Here is a 27,600-nt window from a genome sequence, read left to right on the forward strand (position 1 = left end):
TTGATGGATGTTAAGTATCGCACTTTGTCATTCGTTGTGAGGGTGTTCATCTCGTGAGTTATCATAAATGCTGTATTAGTTACTGACCTAGTTTTCGTGTGCATTGTTATTTGAATTAGGTTAATCAGGCTAATCAGTAGCCTAAAACTCTACCCGTTAAACTTGCAATGTGAGTCATTCTCTTTTTATCAACTGTTTTACAATACCTCAAATTATTTTCAAAGGTTATAATTACAGGGATTAAGTCGTGGTGATCTTGAATCACTGGCTAGTGGGGTATTGTGCACATTACTAATTTCTCACGGTTAGGCTAATAAATCCTAACAGTGACAAAACGTCACTACTTGGGTGACTGGACCCAATAGTGGTATGACCATCGTCACACGGGTGGCAAGGCCAGATAAAAATAAGATAAATGCCATTGTAATCGCTCTTATGCTGTAATTTATAACTATGTGTCATTTTATCAAAATGAATGATTCACTCAGTATTTCCTCGCTAACAAAGTATTTTTAAAATATGTTTTAGGTGACCTACTGTGAATCAAGAATAAGTGCTACGGAGCACTCCCAAGCTTGAAGTAGTGGCTCAAATAAATAAATAAATAAATAAATAAATAAATAAATAAACATGTTTTGTAAAATAAGGGAATTCCTATGAAATTCCTCTACTGTAAATTACGGGGTTTATCCCGAATTATGAAATAAATAATACTCGGGCATTTTCAAGTTTAAACGATCCTGCTAGACTTCCGCTGTACCACAGGTTTCTGTCCCGCGGCCCCTGGACCAGGTCAAACCGGGCGCGGGGGCCTTGACAGGTCTTACTATAAACGAAATAGTTACAAAATTTAATGAAGATATTTCCACAACCTAAGCACACGATATGTATGTTCCTCTGAATTATTCTCATTTAGGGTCATAACAATCGAGTGGGGGTTGTATATGATTTCTGATCTGAAGCCACAACGAAACTTGCTTTACAACATAGTGAATTACTCGAGTTAAGATAACACTCGCGTAGTGACATTTTTAAGTATAATTATTTATCCTTATCTTTTATATTTTTTGTTTATCAATTTCAATAAAACAATTTTTTAGTGTTTTGGGGATTATGACATTGACCAAATCTTAAGTGCCATAATAATATGCAACACGTAGCGTCAAATCACGCTATAGACCTATCATAAGTTGTTAAAAAACGAATAACATTTTTTTCATCAAACTGCCACTTTTAACTTAGAGAGTCGAATCATTTCTTTATATCTATCTATGTAATTTAACTAACATTATTTTCTTAAATTTTGTTTATATTTAGGGTTTAGGGCATGTGGGATTTAAAAAAAAAAAAAAAAAAAAAAAAAAAAAAAAAAAAAAAAAAAACCTCACAACTTTGGGTCAAGGTGATAAATGCAATACACCATGGGGTTAGAGGTTACTCAAGTATTTTAGTTAAATGTAGTTTCGATGAGGTCTGGAAGAATATTATAAAAGTTGGGTGCAATGGGTAGATTCAAGTGGATACTCAAAATAGGTTAATAGTTTCGGTTAGTTCAGGGGATAAGTGCTTATTTTGGCTCGACAAGTGGCCGGGCAACTTCACGTTGAAGCAGGGGCGAAGGATAAGAGGGGCGGGGAAGGGCGCCTGCCCCCCCCCCCCCCCGCCCCGAATTTTTCGCTCAGTAGTGTTATATATGTAGTTTTCATATAGAAATTTGTGGGTATATACGTTTTCGCCCCCCCCCCCCCCCCCCCCCGACCGAAAAATTCAAGCTTCGCCACTGCGTTGAAGGAATCATTCTTGGATCTCTTCACACAAGCTGCTGACAAATTCTGCATCGTTAGACAAAGACACATACCTACAGGACACGCCATAACATGATTGTGGGGTGACAATGTTCATGCGATGCAACCGAGCGTCCTAGCAGAGTGGCAAATATGCGTTCAACTAGACTGCTTAACAACTGCGTGTTTAAAGACAAAACAGATTCATGGTTGTGGCAAACGAATGGCACATGCTCATAATTTAAAGTAGGTGACTTTCTGTAACAACTCTCACTAAAATAATTACTTGTTATGTTAATTGTCCAATAGGAAACCCTAATTGAGAAACCCAAGTAATCCTGCATAAACCCTAAAATTTTCAAAACAATCAGAATTAGGATCAGGGCCCCTAAAACTCAGGGGGGGGGGGTAAACCCTAGCTAACAATTATCTAAATAACTTGTTGTAGAAATCGAATTTAGTCGAACGACCAACTCAGCTGAGCTACCCATGAACGTGGCCACCCTATGCTAGAAGTGAACCCGTCGCGACACGTGACAGGATCAGTGTTCCCTGTCGCGACACGCGGGGGAACCAAAATTCCAGTATAAATAGAGGGGGTTGGCACTTGAATTCTGATGTTGGTTCGACGATCAAATTCCAAATAGACGCTGAGATATCGTTTAATTACTACAAACACACACGAATCACTAAACGCTACCGCGATAAACAGGGTAATAACTCGATCGCTATTACGATTCAACGTCCGATCGATTGAAACTATCCAACGAATGTTTAAGTGCTGCTCAAATTGGGTTTATACTTTGTCATTCGTCGTTAATTTAATGGATGTTTAAGTATCGCACTTTGTCATTTGTTGTGAGGGTTTAGTCTCGTGAATTGTCGTAAATGCTGTATTAGTTACTAACCCAGTTCGTGTGCATTGTTATTTAAATTAGGTTAAACAGGCTAATCAGTAGATTAAACTTCGCCCGCCTAAATCTGCAATGTGAGTCATTCTCTTTTTATCAATTATGCTTTACAAAACTCCAAACTATTTTAAAAGTTATAATTACAGGGATTAAGTTTTTGTAGTCTTCATTACAACCGGTATGTGGGGTTTTGTATACATTACTTGTTAATTCATCACCATTGGACAACGAGATAGCCAAGGGGTGACATGACCATAGTCACAAACACCATTGGACAACGAGATAGCCAATGGGTGGTCGAGTGACAAATACCGTGGGTATATGGTTGACATGTAGAAACATTGTAATCGCTCTTAATACTGTAAATTATAACAATAATATCGTTTCAGACAAAATGAATGATTCACTCAGTATTTCCCCGCTGACGAAACCTTTTTCAAACATGTTTCAGGTGATCTGTTGTAAACCAGGAAAAGTGCCGTGAAGCACTACAAGCTTAAGGAAGTGGCTCAATATAAGTAAATAGAGAAACATGTTTTGTAAAATAAAGATTTCCCAGTGAAATCACTTTATTGTAAAGTACAGGGTTTTATCCCTAAATTATGTAATAAAGTAAACGGGCATTTTTAGTATTAAAAGATCCTGTATTAAAGACTTCTACTGTCGCCTAAATTAAATACCACGGGTTTCCTGTCCCGCGGCTTTTGACCAGGTCAAAACGGGGCTAGGGCTGTCACACCCCAACCGATGGCGGAATCGTCGGGGCATGGCACTGAGCGAAACAAATTGTCCAGAAGTTTCCATAACAATTATCATCACTATTTAGTCTAAATTAACACGTCCCATACCGTGTCCCAAATAACAAACAAATTATTACAGATAACAACTAGTCAATTATTCTGTTCCGACAACTCAGATTTAAATAAGACAAATAAATATTGTTCAAATGCTCCTAAAGACCCAGCCTGACAAGATCTACAGACAACTATGCTCTAGTTGCTCTTTCCTGACAGACAACTATTTGTTGGGGGCCTCTAGAGCTTTATTCTAGCCTCGCTTTCCTAGCAAGCAAACATCTTAAACACCTGTCACATACGTTAAAATAAAGTCAATACAAATAATGTAAAGGTGAGCATACAAGTTTGATAATAGCATATAGAGTTCGAATAGTTTACGCATAACCAGCACGTACACAGAGGAAAACGAAGCATGTTAATTTTCGACATGGACCTATCGATACCAATGACTGCGGGTTGACCGTCCGAGACGGTTCGCAATACATGATTACCACCGTAATCCAAGTTATTCTCCTTAACAACCCCCGTGTGAACGGGTGCTGAGTCCAAACTATAGTACTATGTCGTTAAGGCAGGTAGACAACATTCCACGTGTAAACACAATCAACAAGCATTCATTTAGTCACGTAATACATGCATATTGGTTAGCGTTCAAATAATTGAGTACTGTGTTCGATAGTGATTTTTGATAAGTAACGTATGTAACACCCAAAAGTGCTAAAAGCAAAAAGGGATCGAGTATACTCACAGCGGTTGATTGATGGATTGAAGGGAGCGCTTGAGAGTGGGGTTAGCCTGAATAGTTTGATAGTATGACGATGAGTAACACGTAGAAGGGAAATGAGTGTAACTGAGTCGAACAGCCTGGTCGATCAAACAGTAGGTTTGATCGAACGGGTTGTTCGTTCGGCTAGACAATCCGTTCGGACAGTCCGTTCGATCGGCCGGTAGGCTCGATCGGCTGGATTGTTCGAGTGGATTGTTTCTTCCTTTGAGTGAGATGTGTTTGTGTGTGAGGATTTGAACTTTTGAAGTTTTCGTTGTAGTATTTGAAAACACTGAAGTGTTCTTACCTTTCGGGTCGATCGATCGAACGGTCTGTTCGATCGGCCGGCTTAACCGACCGGTTAGGAATTTCAGTAGTAGTCCTCAGCGGGATGTCACTCAATCGAACAACATACTCGATCGAACAGCATGCTCGATCGGGTGGCATTCCTATACGTCCAACGAATTGAAAATCGACTAAGTGTTGAAGCATAGTATCTCATGATCCGAGGAGTAATGTTGACAAACGGCTGTTCGATCGAACATCATCTCGTTCAATACTATACTTCATGAAATTGTCAAAGTGTGGGACCATATACTAGCCGATCGGCTGGCCTGGTCGATCGGCTGGCATGTCCGATCGGTTGGGCTGTTCGTTCGAACAACCTAACCGTTCGGCCAGCATCCTGACCTGGTCGGCCTATTCGTCTAACACTTGGTTGTTCTGATTATTTGACGTTATGTCGAGGTAGTTTGACAACGAGCTTAACCAGGAAACCTTTGTCCTTACTTGTTCCTCCTGCTCGGACAGGAATCACCCAAGTCCGGCCCGTGAACGGTTCGGAACTGCGGTTTCACGTTTAATCCTGAAATCGGTGAACCTCGTAGATAGAACCCGGATCTTGAATCACACCACCATTGAAATGATTAGTGAGTTGACTCAAGCCCCGTTTCTATCGGTTTGAAGGCATTGAGTGTAAAAGAGTTGAAAGAAAGTTGGGATTCCTTCTTCCAATCCTTCACATCATGTAAATGCTTAGATCTTTGATAGATCTTAGCTTGTTTATGTGGAAATCGGTTAGATCCGAGCTATTCATGGTAGGTTGAAGCCAAAGCATGATGTTCTTGAAGAACACCATGATGACATCATCCAAGAATGCTTAGATCTTGGTGATTTCACGGTTAGAAATCAAGATTTGAAAGATAGAAAGGTGTAGGAGCATGTTTTGATCAAGAAAGTACAAGATTTAGGATGAAAACTTACCGGAATCGGAAGAAATCTGAGAAAAGAAAGGGGAGCACGAGCTGGTCGGTCAGAGCTTTCCAAAAGTGGAAAGAATGACAATGACAGCCCTATTTATAGGCTCCAAAAGAGGAAAGGGCTGGCCGATCGGCTGGCATCCCGATCGGACAGCCTGCTCTATCGGAAAGTCTGTCCGATCGGCTGGGCTGTTCGATCGGCTGGCAGCCTGATCGATCAACAGCCTGGTTCGAGTGTTCGGTGCGACGATTTTTGATATTTCGATTTCGATTGAAGACGATACGAGTACGATGGAGTTCCCTATTCAAATTACTTTCAGTCCCAACTACTATATCTAACATACAATCATCTATATTTCACCCTATCCTTACGTTACCATTCGTCGTAATTCGATTTTGATTGCATTCGATTTGAGATTCGAGTTTCGATTGATTCGATTGAATACCACACAAAACATAAAGTAAGCACGCACAGGTAACACATAAGGCACACACACGTATAACAACAATCAGAGTTCACGTAATTCGAGATTCGAGTTCGATGATAGTTAGATCGGTTTGATTACTGGTTGATTAACTTTATCGCATTGTTACTTCCTACCATTCACAGTCGTAAATCGGTTCGCGTCGATCAAACATTCGATTACTTCGATTCTTTCTTGATTACAGCACTTACTCCACATAATACAAATAAAACATAAAATAGACTAATTATAGTCAAAGAAAGTCAACGTTGACTTGGACTTTGACTTTGACATTCGAAAACACGGGGTGTTACAGCCTCCCCTTGTTTCGAGAATTTCGTCCCGAAATTAGGCTCGAAGCTGCACAGCACCGTGAATTATCAATTTGACGCTTCAGATCTTTATTTGAACAACTGCGGGTACTTGGCCTTCATGTCGCTTTCGAGTTCCCAAGTGAACTCCGCGCCCCGTTTGCCCTCCCATCGGACTTTCACGATAGGGATGCGCGAGCGTCTGAGTTGCTTGGTTTGGCGATCCATGATTTCGACAGGCTTTTCCACGAAGTGTAGCGCTTCGTTGACCTGGAGATCGTCGAGAGGTACAATCAGATCATGGTCAGCTAGGCATTTTCGGAGGTTCGACACATGGAAAGTCGGGTGGACGTTACTGAGTTCCTCCGGTAGTTCGAGTTTGTAGGCGACTTTTCTGATCTTTTCCAGAATCTTAAAAGGTCCAACATATCGAGGCGCTAGTTTCCCTTTCTTGCCGAATCTGACTACACCCTTCCAAGGTGATACCTTTAGGAGTACGTAGTCGCCAACGTCAAATTCAAGGGGCTTGCGTCTTCTATCGGCGTAACTTTTCTGTCTATCCCTGGCCTTTGCCAAGTTGTCGCAAATCTGGAGGATTTTGTCAGTCGTTTCTTGAAGTAACTCGGGACCGGTTAATTGCGAATGACCGATCTCGTGCCATACAATAGGCGAACGACATCTTCTTCCATATAAAGTCTCGAATGGTGCCATTTGTATGCTGGCATGATAGCTGTTGTTGTACGAGAATTCGACTAGCGGTAGGTATTTGTTCCAACTACCACCGAAGTCAATGACACACGCGCGGAGCATGTCTTCAAGAGCACGGATCGTTCTTTCAGTCTGTCCGTCAGTTTGAGGATGGAATGCAGTACTCAGGTTAAGCGACGTAACAAGGGCCGCTTGAAACATTTCCCACAATCGCGAAGTAAACCGAGCGTCACGGTCTGAAATGATGTCACGAGGCGTACCATGATTACAAATGATCTCGTCGGTGTAGATTCGAGCTAGTCGTTCTGCCTTGTAGTCTTCCCGTATTGGCAAAAAGTGGGCTGATTTGGTCAGACGATCCACTATCACCCAAATGCTGTCGTGACCTGATGGCGTGGGCGGAAGTTTGGTTATAAAATCCATAGCTATACTCTCCCACTTCCATATGGGGATTGGAGGTTGTTCGAGTAAGCCAGAAGGTCGTTGATGTTCAACCTTAACTCTCGCACAAGTCAGGCAACTTCCAACATAGAGGGCGATATCCCGCTTCATACCCGGCCACCAGTACTTGTAACAAAGGTCCTGGTACATTTTATCGGCACCGGGATGAATAGAGTATCGGGATTTGTGAGCTTCATTCATTATAATCTTTCGCAAATCGGTCCGCCTGGGGATCCAAATTCGGTCCAGATAATAGAAAATCCCATCTGCTTTGCTTACAAGATGAGCTCCATCGTGATAGATTTTCTCCTTCTTCAAAGTGCGTTCATTAAAACAAGCATGCTGGGTTTCGCGGATGAGAGCTTCGAGATTGTGCTGGGCTTGGGTATTGCGAATACTGAGCAAATAACTCCATCTGCTGAGTGCGTCGGCTACAACATTTGCCTTACCCGGGTGATAACGAATCTCACAGTCGTAATCGTTAAGAAGTTCTACCCATCGGCTTTGACGCATATTAAGTTCTTTCTGATTAAAGATGTGTTGTAAACTCCTGTGATCGGTGAAGATCGTACACTTGGTACCATACAGGTAGTGTCGCCAAATCTTTAATTCAAAAACAACTGCGCCTAGCTCGAGATCGTGGGTTGTATAGTTCTTCTCGTGGATTTTGAGCTGACGAGATGCGTAAGCTATAACCTTGTCTCGTTGCATGAGAACACATCCAAGACCAAGGTTGGAAGCATCACAGTAGACAATGAAATCGTCGTTTCCGTCCGGCAATGTGAGAACAGGAGCATTGCAGAGCTTGCGCTTAAGGGTTTGAAAAGCAGACTCTTGTTCTGTTCCCCAAACAAAAGACCTGTCTTTATGGGTGAGAGCGATAAGCGGCACGTCGATCTTAGAGAATCCTTCGATAAATCGTCGATAATAGCCCGCTAATCCAAGGAATGATCGGACTTCAGACGGGTTCTTTGGCGTAATCCAGCTTTTGACTACTTCAATATTCGCGGGATCGACATGAATACCTTGACTATTCACGATGTGACCCAGAAATTGAACATCCTCCAACCAGAATTCGCACTTGGAGAACTTGGCGTAGAGTTGGTTCCCCTAGAGTAACTCGAGAACCAAACGTAGATGTTGCGCGTGTTCAGCTTTCGACTTGGAATAAATCAAGACATCGTCGATGAACACGATGACGAAACGATCAAGATAAGGTTTACACACGCGATTCATCAGGTCCATAAAAACCGCGGGCACGTTGGTTAGACCAAAAGGCATAACAACGAACTCATAGTGGCTGTATCGAGTGCGAAAGGCTGTTTTGGGTATATCTTCCTCTTGGATGCGCAACTGATGATAGCCTGAACGTAGATCGATCTTCGAGAAACACTTGGCACCTTGCAGCTGATCAAATAAGTCATCGATTCGAGGCAAAGGGTAACGGTTCTTGATGGTCAGCTTATTCAATTCCCGATAGTCGATGCACATCCTGAACGACCCATCCTTTTTTTTGACGAAAAGGACTAGCGCGCCCCAAGGAGAGGTGCTCGGGTGAATGAAGCCTTTTTCAAGTAACTCCTGGAGTTGGTTCGAGAGTTCCCTCATTTCGGATGGTGCGAGTCGATAAGGGGCTTTGGCAACAGGGTTAGCTCCAGGAATAAGGTCGATACGAAAGTCGATATCACGACTTGGCGGTAGTCCAGGAAGATCATCAGGGAACACCTGAGGAAATTCACGAACCACTGGAACGTCTTTGACTTCAACCTTCTTTTTCTTTTCCTTCTCCGCTACTACAATGTTGGCCAAGAAAGCGCTGTATTCCTTGCGGAGATACTTGCTAGCTTGGACGCATGACATGAGTTTGAGGCCTTTTGAAGCTGTTTCACCGTACACACACAACAGATCACTATTCGCGAGTGAGAATCGAATCATCTTTTCAAAGCACACAACTTCAGCATGGTTTTCGCGAAGAAAGTCCATGCCTACTATGACGTCAAAACTTTCGAGTTGCATGGGGATAAGGTCGATTGGGAAGATGTGATTGTTGAGCTCTAGCGTACAATCACGAAGAACAGAGTTAACAGCGACGGTTCTTCCAGTAGCAACTTCGACTTCGAAGGACGAGGGGAGATAAGAACGCTTACGACTAAGGAGCTTCTCGAATTCAAACGACACAAAGCAGTTATCGGCTCCAGTATCACACAAACATGATGCGTAAATACCATTCACAAGGAACGTACCATTGACCACGTTGTTGTCAGCCTGGGCTTGACGGGCGTTGATGTTGAAGGTTCTGGCATGGGCTGCTTGCTGTTGCTGCTGAGGCTGCTGTTGCTGCTGGGGTTCCTGTTTCACAACCCGGTTTGGGCACATGTTTGCAAAGTGGTTAGGATCACCACATGCAAAGCAGACTCGAGCATTGACCGCGGGTGCTTGAGCTGCAGGTTGGCCTTGAGGGGCTGGAAGTAGAGCTTGATGAGCGGCGGCTTGAACTGGGGCTTGACGGGGTCCGTAGCGGCAGTTCGCAGTGAAATGCCCGTAGAGGTTGCAGTGGGCGCAGAAACGACAGGCGATTCCCACCGGGTGATGGTATGAGCATGTTGGGCAGAGTGGGTGGGGACCTGTGTAAGCGCGCTTAGTTGGCGGCGCATTTATCACTGGAGCTTGTCGGTGGTGAGACTGCTGTTGAGCAAGTACGGCTTGCAGAGGGGCAGCAGTCGTTGTCACAGCACAGTTCTTGTTGCTGGAGCTGTTGTTGTTGTTTTTCTTCTTTCTTCTTGATGACTTGGAGGGTTGAGCAGTGGTGGTGTCGACGTTTGATGTGGCGGTGGCTTGGTGCAGCGACTTGGTATGCTTATCCCAAAAACCAGACTTTACCCGCTTGTCATTGATCTCAGCGGCAAGCAGGTAGGTCTCTTCGATCGATGATGGCTTGGCAGCATGAACGAAATCGGCAACACAATCGGATAGAGCTCGAATATACTTCTTGATGGCCATGTCTGACGTCTTGACTTGATCGGCACAAATGATGTTGAGCTGTTTAAAGCGTGCAGTTAAAGCAGCGTTGTCTCCATCCTTCTGCTTGATGTTCCAAAACTCATCCTCCAGCTTTTGGCGTTCATGGGGAGGGCAAAATTCGTCCATCATAATAGCCTTTAACTCCTCCCAAGTCAACTCATAAGCTGCATCATTTCCGCGCTTGTTTTGTTCGGCCGTCCACCAGTCTAGAGCTCGGGACTGGAAGACGCCTTTAGCATTGAGGGTGCGGAGATTCTCAGGACAGCCGCTTTGGCGCAGAGTGACTTCAACTGAATCGAACCATTGAAACATGGCGGTAGGGCCATCTTCTCCGGTGAATTCTTTGGGTCCGCATGCTTTAAACTGTTTGAAGCTGAAACCAGTCTTGTTGGCATCCTTAGGAGCATCGATTCGCGACTCCTCAGATGACTTGCTGGCGTTTTCAAAGACATCGCTCACAGCTTTTGCCACACTCTTGGCGATGATAGTAGCGAGACGCCTGTCTCTCTTCTCTTGGCGAGTAAGTGGGGTTCGGTGTCCATATGACGACATGGTCTGCAACAGACATCGTCGTATGTCTCAGACACAACAATTCGAATCTCACCTCACACGTCTACTACTCACTAAAGCTTAGAAATACGTCGAATCATGCATCACATAAACACGTAGGCACATAACCACAAATTCACGGAATCACAGAAGCACATAGGCACGTAGAGCACAAAGACACATAAACACAGAGGCACATAAACACAGAGGCACATAAGCACATAGGGCCTCAATCACAGAGGCAGTCAGAATACAGAAACTTATCATTCAAAGCTCACGAGTCGTTCGTGTATAGCATATTGGGTAGTATCGCATAATCCTATAGCATGTCGAGTACAGTATAGCGTATATCGTATCATAGTATGGTCTAGAATTTCAACGACTTGTTAGCGTTTTGAGATAGGATAGCAATACGGATCGTGTGTGTTGATCGAAGTAATAGCAAAAATCGGGCGAACATCAAAATTAGACACATAAACAGGTAAATACACATAAAACACATAAAAATCGACGAATTATCAGAGTCGGCAGTTGCGGGCTCAGAATCGAAACACGTAAAATCGAGGAAATGGACTGTCTGCGGCTACTAGACATTGACTACCCGAAGCGATTCGACTATTCACAATAGACTTGTCGTCACTTTCCGACTTTCGGGATCGCGTTCCTACCTCGATTCTTGGCATTCAACACGTATTCCCTAGGTCATACTCGTGAGTTCAGGTCGTTGGAGTCCGTCGAGGCTTTGGTAAGATGAGTAAAAGTTGGAATAAGTTACCAAAGTTCGGATTTCACCCCTGGCTTAGCAATTTCTTCCTTGTTTTAGTAAAACTTGAGGAGTTTATTTATCAAAATATGGATTTCACTCCTGATTTGGTATAATTCTCCTCGTTCGTTATGGAAAATAATGAGGAAATCATTGATAAATTGATAAAATCAGCACTGATCAAACAATTTAGTCGAGAGTTTGCGGCTTTCACACCTAATCTTGACTAAATCGTTTGATTTTATTTGAGAATTCGAGTGCAGTGATAGCGAGGAATAGCAGGATGTAGCACCTAAACTCGGTTTGTTGGTTCCTAACTACAGTCTAGGTCTCTAAGACAGCGACCCGGACTAGGTCGTGTCTAGCCTAATTCCCTATAGTTATGGCTCTGATACCAATCTGTCACACCCCAACCGATGGCGGAATCATCGGGGCATGGCACTGAGCGAAACATATTGTCCAGAAGTTTCCATAACAATTATCATCACTATTTAGTCTAAATTAACACGTCCCATACCGTGTCCCAAATAACAAACAAATTATTACAGATAACAACTAGTCAAATATTCTGTTCCGACAACTCAGATTTAAATAAGACAAATAAATATTGTTCAAATGCTCCTAAAGACCCAGCCTGATAAGATCTACAGACAACTATGCTCTAGTTGCTCTTTCCTGACAGACAACTATTTGTTGGGGGCCTCTAGAGCTTTATTCTAGCCTCGCTTTCCTAGCAAGCAAACATCTTAAACACCTGTCACATACGTTAAAATAAAGTCAATACATATAATGTAAAGGTGAGCATACAAGTTTGATAATAGAATATAGAGTTCGAATAGTTTACGCATAACCAGCACGTACACAGAGGAAAACGAAGCATGTTAATTATCGACATGGACCTATCGATACCAATGACTGCGGGTTGACCGTCCGAGACGGTTCGCAATACATGATTACCACCGTAATCCATGCAAGTAACTGTCCTTAACAACCCCGTGTGAACGGGTGCTGAGTCCAAACTATAGTACTATGTCGTTAAGGCAGGTAGATAACATTCCACGTGTAAACACAATCAACAAGCATTCATTTAGTCACGTAATACATGCATATTGGTTAGCGTTCAAATAATTGAGTAGTGTGTTCGATAGCGATTTTTGATAAGTAACGCATGTAACACCCAAAAGTGCTAAAAGCAAAAAGGGATCGAGTATACTCACAGTGGTTGATTGATGGATTGAAGGGAGCGCTTGAGAGTGGGGTTAGCCTGAATAGTTTGATAGTATGACGATGAGTAACACGTAGAAGGGAAATGAGTGTAAGTGAGTCGAACAGCCTGGTCGATCGAACAGTAGGTTCGATCGAACGGGTTGTTCGTTCGGCTAGACAATCCGTTCGGACAGTCCGTTCGATCGACCGGTAGGCTCGATCGGCTGGACTGCTCGAGTGGATTGTTTCTTCCTTTAAGTGAGATGTGTTTGTGTGTGAGGATTTGAACTTTTGAAGTTTTTGTTGTAGTATTTGAAAACACTGAAGTGTTCTTACCTTTCGGGTCGATCGATCGAACGGTCTGTTCAATCGGCCGGCTTAACCGATCGGTTAGGAATTTCAGTAGTAGTCCTTAGCGGGATGTCACTCAATCGAACAGCATACTCGATCGAACAGCATGCTCGATCGGGTGGCATTCCTATACGTCCAACGAATTGAAAATCGACTAAGTGTTGAAGCATAGTATCTCATGATCCGAGGAGTAATGTTGACAAACGGCTGTTCGATCGAACATCATATCGTTCAATACTATACTTCATGAAATTGTCAAAGTGTGGGACCATATACTAGCCGATCGGCTGGCCTGGTCGATCGGCTGGCATGTCCGATCGGTTGGGCTGTTCGTTCGAACAACCTAACCGTTCGGCCAGCATCCTGACCTGGTCGGCGTGTTCGTCTAACACTTGGCTGTTCTGATTATTTGACGTTATGTCGAGGTAGTTTGACAACGAGCTTAACCAGGAAACCTTTGTCCTTACTTGTTCCTCCTGCTCGGACAGGAATCACCCAAGTCCGGCCGGTGAACGGTTCGGAACTGCGGTTTCACATTTAATCCCGAAGTCGGTGAACCTCGTAGATAGAACCCAGATCTTGAATCACACCACCATTGAAATGATTAGTGAGTTGACTCAAGCCCCGTTTCTATCAGTTTGAAGGCATTGAGTGTAAAAGAGTTGAAAGAAAGTTGGGATTCCTTCTTCCAATCCTTCACATCATGTAAATGCTTAGATCTTTGATAGATCTTAGCTTGTTATGTGGAAATCGGTTAGATCCGAGCTATTCATGGTGGGTAGCATGATGTTCTTAAAGAACACCATGATGACATCATCCAAGAATGCTTAGATCTTGGTGATTTCACGGTTAGAAATCAAGATTTGAAAGATAGAAAGGTGTAGGAGCATGTTTTGATCAAGAAAGTACAAGATTTAGGATGAAAACTTACCGGAATCGGAAGAAATCTGAGAAAAGAAGGGGGAGCACGAGTTGGTCGGTCAAAGCTTTCCAAAAGTGGAAAGAATGACAATGACAACCCTATTTATAGGCTCCAAAAGAGGAAAGGGCTGGCCGATCGGCTGGCATCCCGATGGACAACCTGCTCGATCGGACAGTCTGTCCGATCGGCTGGGCTGTTCGATCGGCTGGCAGCCTGATCGATCAACAGCCTGGTTCGAGTGTTCGGTGCGACGATTTTCGATATTTCGATTTCGATTGAAGATGATACGAGTACGATGGAGTTCCCTATTCAAATTACTTTCAGTCCCAACTACTATATCTAACATACAATCATCTATATTTCACCCTATCCTTATGTTACCATTCGTCGTAATTCGATTTTGATTGCATTCGATTTGAGATTCGAGTTTCGATTCGAGTTTCGATTGATTCGATTGAATACCACACAAAACATAAAGTAAGCACGCACAGGTAACACATAAGGCACACACACGTATAACAACAATCAGAGTTCACGTAATTCGAGATTCGAGTTCGATGATAGTTAGATCGGTTTGATTACTGGTTTATTAACTTTATCGCATTGTTACTTCCTACCATTCACAGTCGTAAGTCGGTTCGCGTCGATCAAACATTCGATTACTTCGATTCTTTCTTGATTACAGCACTTACTCCACATAATACAAATAAAACATAAAATAGACTAATTATAGTCAAAGAAAGTCAACGTTGACTTGGACTTTGACTTTGACTTTGACATTCGAAAACACGGGGTGTTACAAGGGCCGTGACACTTTCGTAAATAACTTGACTCCATGGCACTTATACCAGAAACAAAAGTGTTATCAAAGGAAGTAAACTACTTTTTATGGAGGGTGGTGTTGAACCGAATTCCGACAAGGGAGGCCATCATTGATAGAAGAGTAGCGCTACCTTTGAATGTGTGTGTGTTGTGTTCTAAGGTGAGGGAAACGACAAACCATTTAATTATCTCTTGTGAATTTACGAACACTATATGGACAGTGATATTCCAATGGTTCAACATACCTTTATTGAGATATCTCCTAAGGTCGTACGTAGTGGGGCGGGAAAGAGGGTTTTTTGGGCTATAGCGCCTGCCACACCACGACAGGCGGCGCTATGGGGCTTCATCTTGATGCCAGCGCTATGTCCATAACGGCGTGAAGGATTTGCAAACCTTTCCCCCCACTCCCACTCACACACATATATACATACATATGTATGTATAATTGAAGGGGTTATTAATTAATTGAGTAATGATGAGGTAGGGGCTTTATGACTACGAGCTCTAGTGATATAACGCCCCATAAACCCCCTGTGTAACGTGGCACGACACGTGTCGCATAACGCCCACAAAGGGGCTTTATGACTACACATGGCCTAAGTATGTTGGAGTGAGTATATCAGTCAATACAATGTGGCAAAAGCTAATAAAAAGGCGATTCTAGTAATCCTAGTGACGACGTGTTGGGTACTCTGGAAAATGAGGAACGATTGCATCTTCAACAATAAATTAGCAACTGTCTCGTGATGCATCGGCGAAATAAAGGCAATGTCGTTTCTGCGGATAAAGGCGAGAGCTAAGGTGACGAATCTAGATTGAGAGACATGATAAAGTTTCAGTAATCTCTAATCTTTGTTGTATCGTTGGCCTCCTGTTACAGGGTTGTATATGTTTCCTAAGTAGTAGCTATCTCACTTTTTTAAGGTTCTCCATTGAACCTATCCCTAAAGATTTATATCTTTTAGATAAATTTTAAAGCATGAATTATTAGCGACGTGGAAGCTCATCTTCCAAATGTGTATACATTTCTTTACTCTTCCCTGATCCCTCGTTAAAAAGTAAACTCGTCTAATGCATAAAAGAAAGTAAAGGTTTTTTTTTTTTTTTTTTTTTTTTTTTTAACAGAGAAACATGATAATCTAAAAACATAATCTACAAATTTAACTACCACAATCGACATGGAAGTGTAATCTACAAACAAAAACACACACAAATAATTGGAAATAACATAATTCATTACATAAAATCATAGCCTAACGCAAAATCAAACAAAATACTTGCATTAAAGTTTGTCTTTAGCAATAAACCAAATATAATCAGATCAAACGTTACTACCATATTTCAATGGAGGTGTAATTTACAAACAAAAACCCTATACACATAAAATAATCAAAACCAACAAAAGCCGTAAAAAACCATAGTCGAATCAAAATCAAACAAAATACTTGCATTCAATCCTAAGTTGAAGGTTACCATTTTTAAAAGTAGTAAACGTCTCATTTTTGAAAGCTAATAAAGGTAAAAAAAAAAAAAAAGCTATCACAATTCAAACGTCATCCATCCCCAAGCTCTAAAAATTTTTAAAAAAATGTGAAAAATGAGCCAATGAATTTTGTAACTACAAGTAATTTTGAAAATAATAATAATAATTAATATTAGGCTATTTGTAATAGGTTCATTTGTTTTTACCGTAATATAATAAAGTGAATGACACATCACTGTCACGTATGCATGAACTCTCACTCACTTTTTTTTCACTCATAATGATTTCACAAGTTTTTACTACTACTAAAATAATATTAAAATTATATAATTTTTTTAATAAAACAATATATTTTATTCCAAACACCAGAGCAAATTACATAAGGATAGCAGGTAGACGAGCAACAAATTGCGCCGTCATCCCCTTCTGAATAGAAAACCCTAATCTACTAAAAACAAAGCCTCGGCCCTGGGGGTCGAAAAGTTGCTGTGGACCACACGCTGAACTCTAGCCAAGAACCGAACCGCCTCTGGCGTCAAGGAGCCGAACGTGTCAAACGCCAGGGGGACGATGGCATGCTGATTATCCTCACAAGCTTTCGCGTGCTTTTCCACTTTCTTTGACTCTGCTTTCAGTACCGCTTGCCCGCCACAAACCCATTTTCCTGGAACCCGGCTAGGGGGATACACCTGTGAGATCGACACAAGCATGTTTCCCGTCCTCCCAACCAAAAACTAGCACGTCAGCCGGGCGTAAGGTGGACCTCCCTTCCGCCAGGTCTCTAAGAAAATTAACCGATGCCTCTTTCTTTGCCGAGATCTCTGATCGTCTAAGAATATCCATTAACACATAAATTTAAAAAATAGAAAGAAAATAATAAATTTGATTGGTTGACTATTGGTAAGCACCCACCTTATGTTACCGACCTCACGCGGTGCATAATTCCCCTTGGGTAGTATTCAACGTTGGGTAACGCCCACATCACCGTAGTGTTACCCCATTACAACTAGCCTTGTAGTTAAAAAAAAAAAAAAGGAAAAATCCTAAAAACCAGGGTATAAATAAAATAAAATAAAATAAAAAATATTTGTACTAAGACAGCAAAATATCTTAAAAGCAAAATATCTTGAAAGAAAGAATGACGAACAAACAACCGTCTCCACCCCTTCTTTCTCCTCTGTCATTGACCTAAAAATACATACATACACCAATCCTCCTGTATCTATATTATCCAAATCCACTCCCTTTCTTCAACAATCAGCGATCAACCTCCGATTATCATTTAGGGTTTCATTTCATGTGCCTTTTTCATGGATAAAGAATGCCGGAGCTGCGCAGTGGTCTCCGCCGTGCACGCGCCTCTCCAGTAGTCCTCGACAAAACCAGAACAAACCCACCACCGCCAGAACCTTTGCTAGCTACTTGCGTCAAGACGCGAGCTGCGGCGGCGCGTGAGGCTGCAGCTACGGTCGTTGAGGTGAAACGACAGAAGAATAAGAAGAAAAGGGGGGAAAACGAGGGTTTAGGTTTAGGTTTAGGGTTAGGTTTAGCTCCGGCACCGGAACCAGCTCCGGTGATTGTTGTTGTGAAGTCAGAGGAAGAGGAAGAAGAAGAAGAAGCGATGGCGGATGGTAGTGGTGGTTTGAGTGCTAATAAGGTTACTGGTCAGGAAGAAGAGGGGAATACTGCACCTTTTCCTGATAGGGTATATAAATTTTCTAACTTTATTCTATTTTATATGTTTGAAATGTTTAAAATGTTTGATTTAGATGAAATGATTTTGGATGTCTGTTTATAGTTGTTATGTAAAGATAGATGCTTTGTGTTGTTAAGGAAATTTAGTTAATTTAATTAGGCATTCAGATTGCAGTTGATGTTAGTGAATGCTGATTTAATGTGAACCTACAAGTCAAGTTTTATAACGGACTCGTGGAGTTTTAATCGTCAAGCTGTCTGAATATTTCTTGTATCGTTTTATTGGTTGACTTTTAGGTTCAAGTAGGCGGATCGCCACTATATAAGGTTGAGCGGAAGTTAGGCAAAGGTGGGTTCGGTCAGGTATTTGTAGGTCGTCGTGTTTCCGGTGGAACCGAACGAATATCCGGTCCCGGTGCCACAGAGGTAGCTCTTAAATTTGAGCACAGAAATAGCAAAGGCTGCAGTTATGGTCCTCCGTACGAGTGGCAAGTTTACAAGTACGTGTTTGTGTTTGTGTTTCGTTCTATCATAGTCATGTTAAATGTAGTTTTTATTCGAAATTGGTAACGTTGATGTTTCTTTCGGTCAAACAGCACTCTAGGTGGCAGTCACGGTGTGCCTAAAGTACATTATAAAGGAAAACAAGGAGAGTACTATGTAATGGTATGAAGTCGACTTTCTTTTGCACATGTACTATGAATTTAAAAGCAATGCAACGTTATAATAATTTGTTGTCTTTACGTCTTTCTCATTCTTCCAGGTCATGGACATGCTTGGACCTAGTTTATGGGATGTATGGAATTCTTCAGGGCAATCGTAAGTCCTTAAGCTTGTCGCATTCGTTAAAAGACCCCCCTCCTCCTTTTGCTTTGACCTGTGTATTTTGTTTGTTGACTTGTCGAATTTACAGGATGTCATCTGAAATGGTATCGTGTATAGCTGTGGAGGCTTTGTCAATTTTGGACAAGATGCATGCAAGAGGGTATTTTATGTGACTCTTTTATAGCTGTCGATTTGCAAGTTTAGATTACGGTTGCAAACGAACCGAACGAACACGAACAAGTCCTTCTTCGTGTTCGTTTGTTAAGAAAGTATGTGTGTTCACGAACTGATCATGAACACTTACCCAACGAGATTTTATGTTCGTGTTCGTTCGTTAAGAAAATGAACGTGTTCGTCTTCGTTTGTTAATTTTAGGCCGTGAATGCAAACGGACATTCATGAGCACAAATGGAAACAAACGAACACAAACAAGCGTTCACGAACAGAATATATAATACATTGATACTGATTAAATATTTTATTTGTCGGAATTTTGAAGTATATAAACAAAATATAAAAACTAAAAACGCTAATGAACTATCGAACGTTTACGAGCATAAATGAACGAACGGGACCTTTGCTCATGTTCCTTCATTTATTAAACAAACGAGAACACAAATGAACTTCCCGCCGAATAATTCACGAATTGTTCGCTGAACGTTCGGTTCGTTTGTAGCCCCAGTTGAGATTTTTCACATACTCATAAGTCATATCAACGAAATATATTTTGTTTTTTTCTTTCGTGCCATTATGTTAAATAACTTCTGTTTTTTAGTTACGTCCACGGTGATGTAAAGCCAGAGAACTTTTTACTCGGCCAACCGTCAACATCTCAAGAAAAGAAATTATTTCTTGTCGACTTGGGGCTCGGTAAGAAATCTCATTCACTTGTACAAGATTACAACTTTTTGTTAACATCACGTTTTCTTCTTTAATGGCTTCACCGTTACGTTAAATGCAGCAACAAAGTGGCGAGAGAGTGGTAATGGTCAACATGTTGACTATGATCAACGGCCAGACATGTTCAGGTGAACTTCATCATTTCATGTTATCAGTTACACAATTCTGATATAGTTTCACTTAAGCAACACACATAATATTCACCGTTATTTGATTACAGAGGGACCGTTAGATATGCTAGTGTGCATGCACATCTCGGAAGGACCGCTAGTAGAAGAGACGATCTTGAATCTCTTGCGTATACACTTATTTTCCTTCACCGTGGTAGGCTGCCATGGCAAGGGTATCAGGTAATTTTTTTGTTATATATATGTGTGTGTATATATAGTGAAAGGTTTAAATTCGAAAGGCTCTTAACGTGTGACGGTACGCGGCCACCAATATAACGTGCGTAATTATGCAAATAACGTGTGTAATTAGGGTTAACCCTGCGTAATTATGCACATAACATGCGTAATTAGTGTTTAATCCAACCCATGCATAATTATGTATTATAACGAGCGTATTTTAAAAATGAAGTCGTGTACCTTCACACATTAAGGGGCTATTGTACGTTAACCTTACCCTATACACACACATACATATAGGAATAAGTTCAGTTGAGAACTCCTTAAGATTTGTGAGAACCGCGAGCCGTGTGAGTTTATCAACCAAAATTTGCACAAACGTAGATTAACATCTAACTAAAACAAATTTGTTTTACATCGACGTAAGAAGTCGAATACGATATTTTTTTTGAAAAAGTTTCATAAAAGAATTTGTCAATTTTTTTTTTCAAAAAACTTTCAAATCAAAAAGTTCTCGCAACTCAAGCTAGTTCTCATTTAATCCTTCCATATATATTTATATTAGCACATGAGATTTTTATCAGCTATTTACTATATTAATATTATGTGATGTTTGTTAGGGTGACAATAAATCATTTCTAGTATGTAAGAAGAAAATGAGCACATCTCCCGAAGTGTTGTGTTGTTTTTGCCCTGCACCCGTAAGGCAATTTTTGGAGATAGTTGTGAATATGAAGTTTGACGAAGAGCCAAACTATTCAAAGCTCATTTCTTTGTTCGAGGGGCTAATTGGTCCTAATCCTGCCATTAGGCCTATTAACACCGATGGTGCTCAAAAGGTAATTTATTATTGTATATCATTATAACAGTGTTACAGTGGGCTGCAAACGAACTGAACGTTCAGCGGGAAGTTCGTTTGTGTTCGTTCGTTTAGTAAATGCACGAACATGAAATTTTGTTCATTAAGTTAAATAAACGAACATGAACACAGGCCACGTTTGTTCATTAGTGTTTTTGGTTTTCTTTTTTTTTTTAAATACTTCAAATTCCGAAAAATAGAATATTTAATAAGTATCAGTGTGTTATATATATTTTCATGAACGCTTGTTTGTGTTTGTTTGTTTGTTTCCATTTGTGTTCACGAACATTAGTTTGTGTTCATGAACGTTCTTTTGCGTTCGTTACCTAAAATTAACAAACAAACACAAACATGTTCATTTCCTTAACGAACGGACACTAACATAAAATCTCGTTCGGTAAGTGTTCATGAACAAACATATATTTCCTTAACAAACGAACACGAACAAGGTCTTGTTGGTGTTCGTGTTCGTGTTCGCTCGGTTCATTTGCAGCCTATGTACGTAAAAGAGTTATCAAATATTTAAGTGAATAAGTGATTATGCATTTTGTTTACTTTAGATTATATTTCAAGTTGGTCAAAAACGGGGAAGATTGAATCTTGATGACGACGACGAAGGACAACCTACAAAGAAAATCCGGATAGGAGTTCCCGCAACACAGTGGATTTCGATTTATAACGCCAGGCTACCAATGAAACAGAGGTTGATTGTTTTGTACTTTTGTATTTATTTACCTTTTCTCTAGTATCACATGTAAAAAAAATTTATAACCACACGATCTCTTATATAGTTATATCTTGTTTATTCTTTGTTAGGTATCATTACAATGTTGCGGATGCACGATTAAGCCAGCATGTTGAGAGAGGAAATGCGGATGGTTTACTTATAAGCTCCGTGGCATCTTGTTCCAACTTATGGGCCCTGATAATGGATGCCGGGACCGGTTTTACTAGCCAAGTTTACGAGCTGTCACCTTTCTTCTTACACAAGGTAAATTCTGCGTCCTTAGGGGTGCCATTTCTGACACCACCCGAAAACACGACAGAGATCTAACAGGATATTTGCGGGTTTGGGTTTAGACTAAACGTGCCAGGTTAGTTTCAGGTTGAACCCACGAACCCGTTTAGCTAAACGGGTCGGGTTCGAGTCAACCCAGTCGGGTTGGCGAGCTGACTCGTTTAACCCATTTATATTATATTATATTATATGATATTTTTTTTAGAATATGTTTTTTGTCATAAATTAAATTGGGTATGTATTTTATGCCATAATTATAACTTAAGAAGAGAAATTGACATAAGATTTTATAATTTAAATGTAATTGTATTATATACATTTGTGTTTTCTTTTAGTAAATTTTAATTTTAATATAGTAATTTGCAGAAAAAAAGTTTTAAAAAAATCGGCTTGAACGGGTCATGTTCGGGTCAATCCGCGAATATTTGGGGTCATATGTATGACACGATTTTCGTGTTCTGGTTGATCTAAAGTTTTCGGGTTCGAGTCGGGTTGAACCAGTGAACACAACCTGTTTAGCACCGTTAATCCTTCTTTTTTAAAGATCCCGCAGCCACAAGCATCTGAAAGCACCAAGTTATTTTTTTTTTTCGTTTTTGTTGTAGGAATGGATTATGGAACAATGGGAGAAGAACTACTATATCAGTTCCATTGCCGGTGCTAATAACGGAAGCTCTCTTGTGGTGATGTCAAAAGGTTCGTTTATCATTTTCTATAATTTTTACAAAAGGGTCCATTTGATGCACCGAATTGTCGTCTGTTGATTATAAATAGAGTAAACTTCCGTTTTGCTCCCTGTGGTTTGGTCACTTTAACGGTTTTGCCCCAAACCTTTAAAAATAGCCATTTTACTCCCTGATCTATGAAGCTTCTCTCTATTTCACTCCTCGTCCCTAACGCCATCCAAATCAACTGTTAAATCCTGGTCACATGCCTCTCACATGAGGGACATTTTAGTCTTTTCCATAATTTTAACATCTTTTTTTATTTATAAGAAAAATAAAAATAAAAGAGAATATTTATTAACATAATTATCATATGTGATTCACCATCTTCTTCATCCACTTTATCATCTGTATACTATATTCACCATCTTCTCCGGCAAGTGCCTCGTGGCAATCATCGCCACCGCCAACTCTTCTTCTGCCACCGTCAATCATCACCACCGCCAAGAATCACTTCCCTAGCCCCAAAACCGGAATCATCATCGCCACCCCACCTACATCTGCCGCCATCACCATCACCACCCACTACACCTGCTCTCTTTCTCCTTCTCTCTCCAAGTCAACCACCTTTTCATCAAAAGGTTTCACCTTTTAAAACAAACCCTAGAATCAAACCCTAACTCGTATCATCAAAACCCCCAAATTTCAAAACCCCCATATTTCAAACTCCTATTTCTCTCTCATTCTTTGTTTAATTCAGAAAAATACCAACAAAATATGTATACAGAAAGAGAGAGGGACCGAATGAGAGAAATATGAGAGACAGAGAGAGGAACACGGAACGGTGGTGACGGTGGAGTCTGTTGAAATCTGGTTTTAGATCTGCATTTAAAGGACTTTCGAGCAGTTAAGGAGGCCGCCGGAGCGTGTGAGGGCGGTGCAAGATAGTGGCGGTCAGGGGGAGGTGTTGGTCGGGTGGGGCTGTTTCAAGGTGGTTCTCGGGTGGGGCTGATACAGCGTGATGGTAGTGGTTGTCAGTGGAAATGGTGGAGGGTGGTGGTGGTAGTTGTCGGGTGGAGATGGTGGAAGGGGGTGGTGGTTGTTGTTCGGTGGGTTGGATGATGTCTGATGGTGTGGGTGTAGGTTGTAGGTTGTTACAGTACAAGGAGAGATACAGGGATGGAATGGAAGGGGATAATTGCTTTTGTTATATACATATAATTAATAATAAAATAATAGAGGATGGGAAAAGACTAAAATGCCCCTCATGTGAGGGGCATGTGACCAGGATTTAACAGTTGATTTGGATGACGTTAGAGGCGGGGAGTGAAATAGATATAAGCTTCATAGATCAGGGAGTAAAATGGCTATTTTTAAAGGTTTGGGGCAAAACCGTTAAAATGACCAAACCACAGGGAGCAAAACGGAAGTTTACTCTTATAAATAACATTTGATCTCTGCAGGGACCCCGTATTCTCAACAATCTTACAAAGTTAGCGACTCGTTCCCGTTCAAATGGATAAACAAAAAATGGAGGGAAGGGTTTCACGTGACCTCCATGGCAACCGCGGGTAACCGTTGGGGTATCGTAATGTCTCGCAATGCTGGCTTTAGCGACCAGGTAACATTCGTACAGATTCTTTTTTCGAACAAGCGTACACTTGGAACATCGTATAAACTGTTTGTGAGTAACGGTTGTGTTTTGTAGGTGGTGGAGCTTGATTTTCTTTATCCAAGTGAGGGCATACATAGGCGGTGGGATAACGGTTACCGTATTACATCAACTGCCGCCACGTGGGACCAAACCGCACTTATTTTGAGTGTGCCCCGCCGCAAGCCCGGTGATGAAACACAAGAAACTTTGCGCACATCACAGTTTCCAAGCACACACGTTAAGGTCGGTTCTTTCACTATTGATAAATATATTTGACTGTTGGTCATGGTTGTAAAATCCCGATTAGTCGCCTATTAATCGCTAGTCGGAAGTTCACCGAATAATTTTTATCTAATCGGCCTAGGCGACGGTCAACAATGGTCAAATCCAGTCCTAATTGGCCAAAAATCGGTGGCACTCTAAAGACTACGACCAAATTTTGGTCAGATTCTTGACCAAAACCTGTAAATTCCGGCAATCAATCGTATCTATTTGAAAATATGGGTCAAAGGTGTAAAAACATGTCTACTTAAAAAAATACATAAAAATGTGTGTATATATATACATAAACTGAAAGTTACATATAAAATCCCAATCCGATTAATGATTAATCAGTACCTCCATCGGCCGACTAGTGCCTAGCGATTCTTACAACACTGTTGTTGGTCAAAGTAGCAACGTATTGTAGACACGATTAGACGGATTATTCGACGGTTTTTAACGATGTGGTTTTGAAATAAGCAGGAGAAGTGGGCGAAGAACTTGTATCTTGCGTGCGTGTGCTATGGAAGAACCGTGTCATGATAAACCATGGTATGTGGTTTGATAATATAATATATTGGACGGAATCCGTCTTTTTTAGTAACTTTGTGTAAGAAATGATTTGAGGATCTAAATCAGTCTCATGTTTGTTGTTTGTAAAACATAATTATATAGATATATGAATCTGTATGTAGTTGTTGACGCCTCTTTTTGAAATGTTTTCTGCTCATGATTTTCTTATATCCTGCACAGGTGTGTAAACATCTGAGTCATGGAGAAATTTTAAGAAAGATTGGTCAGAGCTGAAACTGTCTTGAATAGTGTTGTTGTGTATGGTTATTTAACATGTTTGACCAACTGAAAACTAATTCTGACCTGTTTGACTACCTCTACCAAACAATCCCTGAAGAGTTTTTGTGTTTGTGTTTTTACATGCCTTTTTGGGCCATTTTTTACTTGAAAAGATGGGGATTGGATGCTTGTAGAGATGTACTCTTGTAGACTTGTAGTGTAAGTTACATTTGTATATTATTGGATTTTTTGAGTCATTTATCATCAAATGTGTTGGTTCTCTTGGAAAATCATAAATCACATGAATGTTTATTTTAGGATATGTTTCATGGTACAAGCGTTATGAACCAAATCTCAGGAGCTGTTTGTTTCGGCTCTTAATGGTTCAGACCTCTTGCTGGTTCAGCACTTAATGGTTCAGACTGTTTGTTTCGCGAGCATATATCTGAATACTTAAGACATTTGCCTCTGAATGGTTAAGCATTATACTGAGTTTGAATGGCTAAGACGTTGTCACACCCTGACTTTTGCGGAAGCGTGGTTATTTGGTGTGACTTCTTAATACCATAGCAACAATCATAACAATGCTATATGATAAAAGCACGAGATTTATCCATTAATAATGTGACACCTCAGGAAAACTAGTGAACAATATAGCTTACGTTAGTAAGTGCATACCAAATTTCGGGACGAAATTTCTTTTTAGTTGGGGATACTGTGACAATACGCAATCTGAGCCTATCTTTGTATAACATTTGTGAACACGACACGACTTTATGAACTTGACTGATTACTTTATGAACTTGACTGATTATGTGAATAATATGATTGATGAATACATGATATGTTGTTATGTGGATGTGTGCTATGTATGTATGTGTATAATGAACCAACCGCACAACACACACACTCGAACACACAAGGCCATTGGGCCGTATTGCTTGCACCCGGATCAAAAGGGCAGCCCAAGTGTGGGTCGGCCCACCCCCCTAAATCGATTAACACATGAGATGTTGTAACCATCTCATATTTTACCAAAACACACAAGTCACAAAAACCCTAGCTCTCTCTCTCCCTCTCACGAACCGAAGGCAGCCAAACACCCTCCTCATCGAAGTTCATAGGATTCGGATCATTCCCTGAAACGGTTAGTGCCCTATGTTTTGTTACATGTTATTGTGATTCATGTTTGATATGATGGTTAGAGTTGTAGACATGATTGATATTCTTGCTAATCGGCCCACATATAGATTTAATGATAGGGTTCATGAAATCGTCTTGTTATGAATGTTAATGATTCATGATGCATGCTAATATGTTTTAGTGTTATGATTATTATTCTTGTTTGTGACTCGGTTAGGATTCATGTGAATTGGATGCTAGAATGCTTGTTTGATTGAATATGTTGCGATGTTGTTCATACGAATCGGATTAGGGTTCATACGAAAAGTTGAGATAAAAACCGTTTTGATCGATGATGTCTAGAATAGACGTTGTTAATCGATTGATGCAAACATGGAAACCTTGAAATTGATAAATTGGTTGTAACCGAATTGCTTGATTATTGGAATGTTTGAATTGGTCGCACAAGACCTCTTGACCGTACAAGAGGTCCACTCGCACAAGGAGCTTATTCGCACAAGATCACACGTACAAGCTGTCCGGATCGCACAAGGGAAACCGGGTCGCACAAGTCAAACATGGGTTAGTTAGTTGAACCGATATTGGACTGCGTGTGTTATTGGGCCGAACAAGTCCAAATTCAGATCGTACAACCCAAGCAGATCGCACAAGTCTGCTTGGATCGCACAAGGTCGCATATATGTTGACTGTTTGGGCCGGACGGTGATTGGGCTGGGCCAGTCCGATCGCACAAATCCAGCGGATCGCACAAGTTATACAATTTCACTTTGGGCCGTATATGTTTGGACTGTTTATCTATTTGGGCCGATTACCATTGGACATATAAATTGCACAAGTTGAATGTGTTGCTTGACTGTTAAATGTTGCCATGATCCATTCG

General features: G+C 41.0%; 1 protein-coding gene across 2 annotated transcripts; it reads left to right on the forward strand.

Moving 5' to 3' along the window:
• The first annotated feature begins 17,694 nt into the window (after window positions 1–17,694).
• LOC110868469 (casein kinase 1-like protein HD16) lies at window positions 17,695–25,715 on the forward strand. 2 transcript variants are annotated; one of them, XM_022117630.2, is made up of 16 exons: window positions 17,695–18,266; window positions 18,554–18,756; window positions 18,853–18,922; window positions 19,020–19,075; window positions 19,170–19,241; window positions 19,857–19,951; window positions 20,043–20,109; window positions 20,202–20,331; window positions 20,949–21,167; window positions 21,748–21,890; window positions 22,004–22,178; window positions 22,811–22,901; window positions 24,334–24,491; window positions 24,579–24,767; window positions 25,269–25,337; window positions 25,539–25,715. In XM_022117630.2, the coding sequence occupies exons 1-15, from the start codon at window positions 17,883–17,885 to the stop codon at window positions 25,326–25,328; spliced, it is 2,112 nt and encodes a 703-aa protein (XP_021973322.1). In that variant the 5' UTR covers window positions 17,695–17,882; the 3' UTR covers window positions 25,329–25,337; window positions 25,539–25,715. The 2 variants fall into 2 exon arrangements, with proteins under 2 accessions (XP_021973322.1, XP_021973321.1); XM_022117629.2 differs by lacking the exon at window positions 25,539–25,715 and having other exon boundaries at window positions 25,269–25,502.
• The last annotated feature ends 1,885 nt before the right edge of the window (window positions 25,716–27,600 follow it).

This window comes from Helianthus annuus, chromosome 7 (assembly GCF_002127325.2).
Source record: "Helianthus annuus cultivar XRQ/B chromosome 7, HanXRQr2.0-SUNRISE, whole genome shotgun sequence".
In the NCBI taxonomy this organism is placed as follows: domain Eukaryota; kingdom Viridiplantae; phylum Streptophyta; class Magnoliopsida; order Asterales; family Asteraceae; genus Helianthus; species Helianthus annuus.

What these genes read in the sequence shown, in the direction of transcription:
- LOC110868469 (XM_022117630.2), top strand. Translation starts at nt 17,883, where the DNA reads ATGCCGGAGCTGCGCAGTGGTCTCCGCCGTGCACGCGCCTCTCCAGTA. An exon ending in TGGAATTCTTCAGGGCAATC is followed by an intron (nt 19,076 to 19,169) that starts GTAAGTCCTTAA and finishes TCGAATTTACAG; the next exon opens with GATGTCATCTGAAATGGTAT. An exon ending in TCTTGTCGACTTGGGGCTCG is followed by an intron (nt 19,952 to 20,042) that starts GTAAGAAATCTC and finishes CGTTAAATGCAG; the next exon opens with CAACAAAGTGGCGAGAGAGT.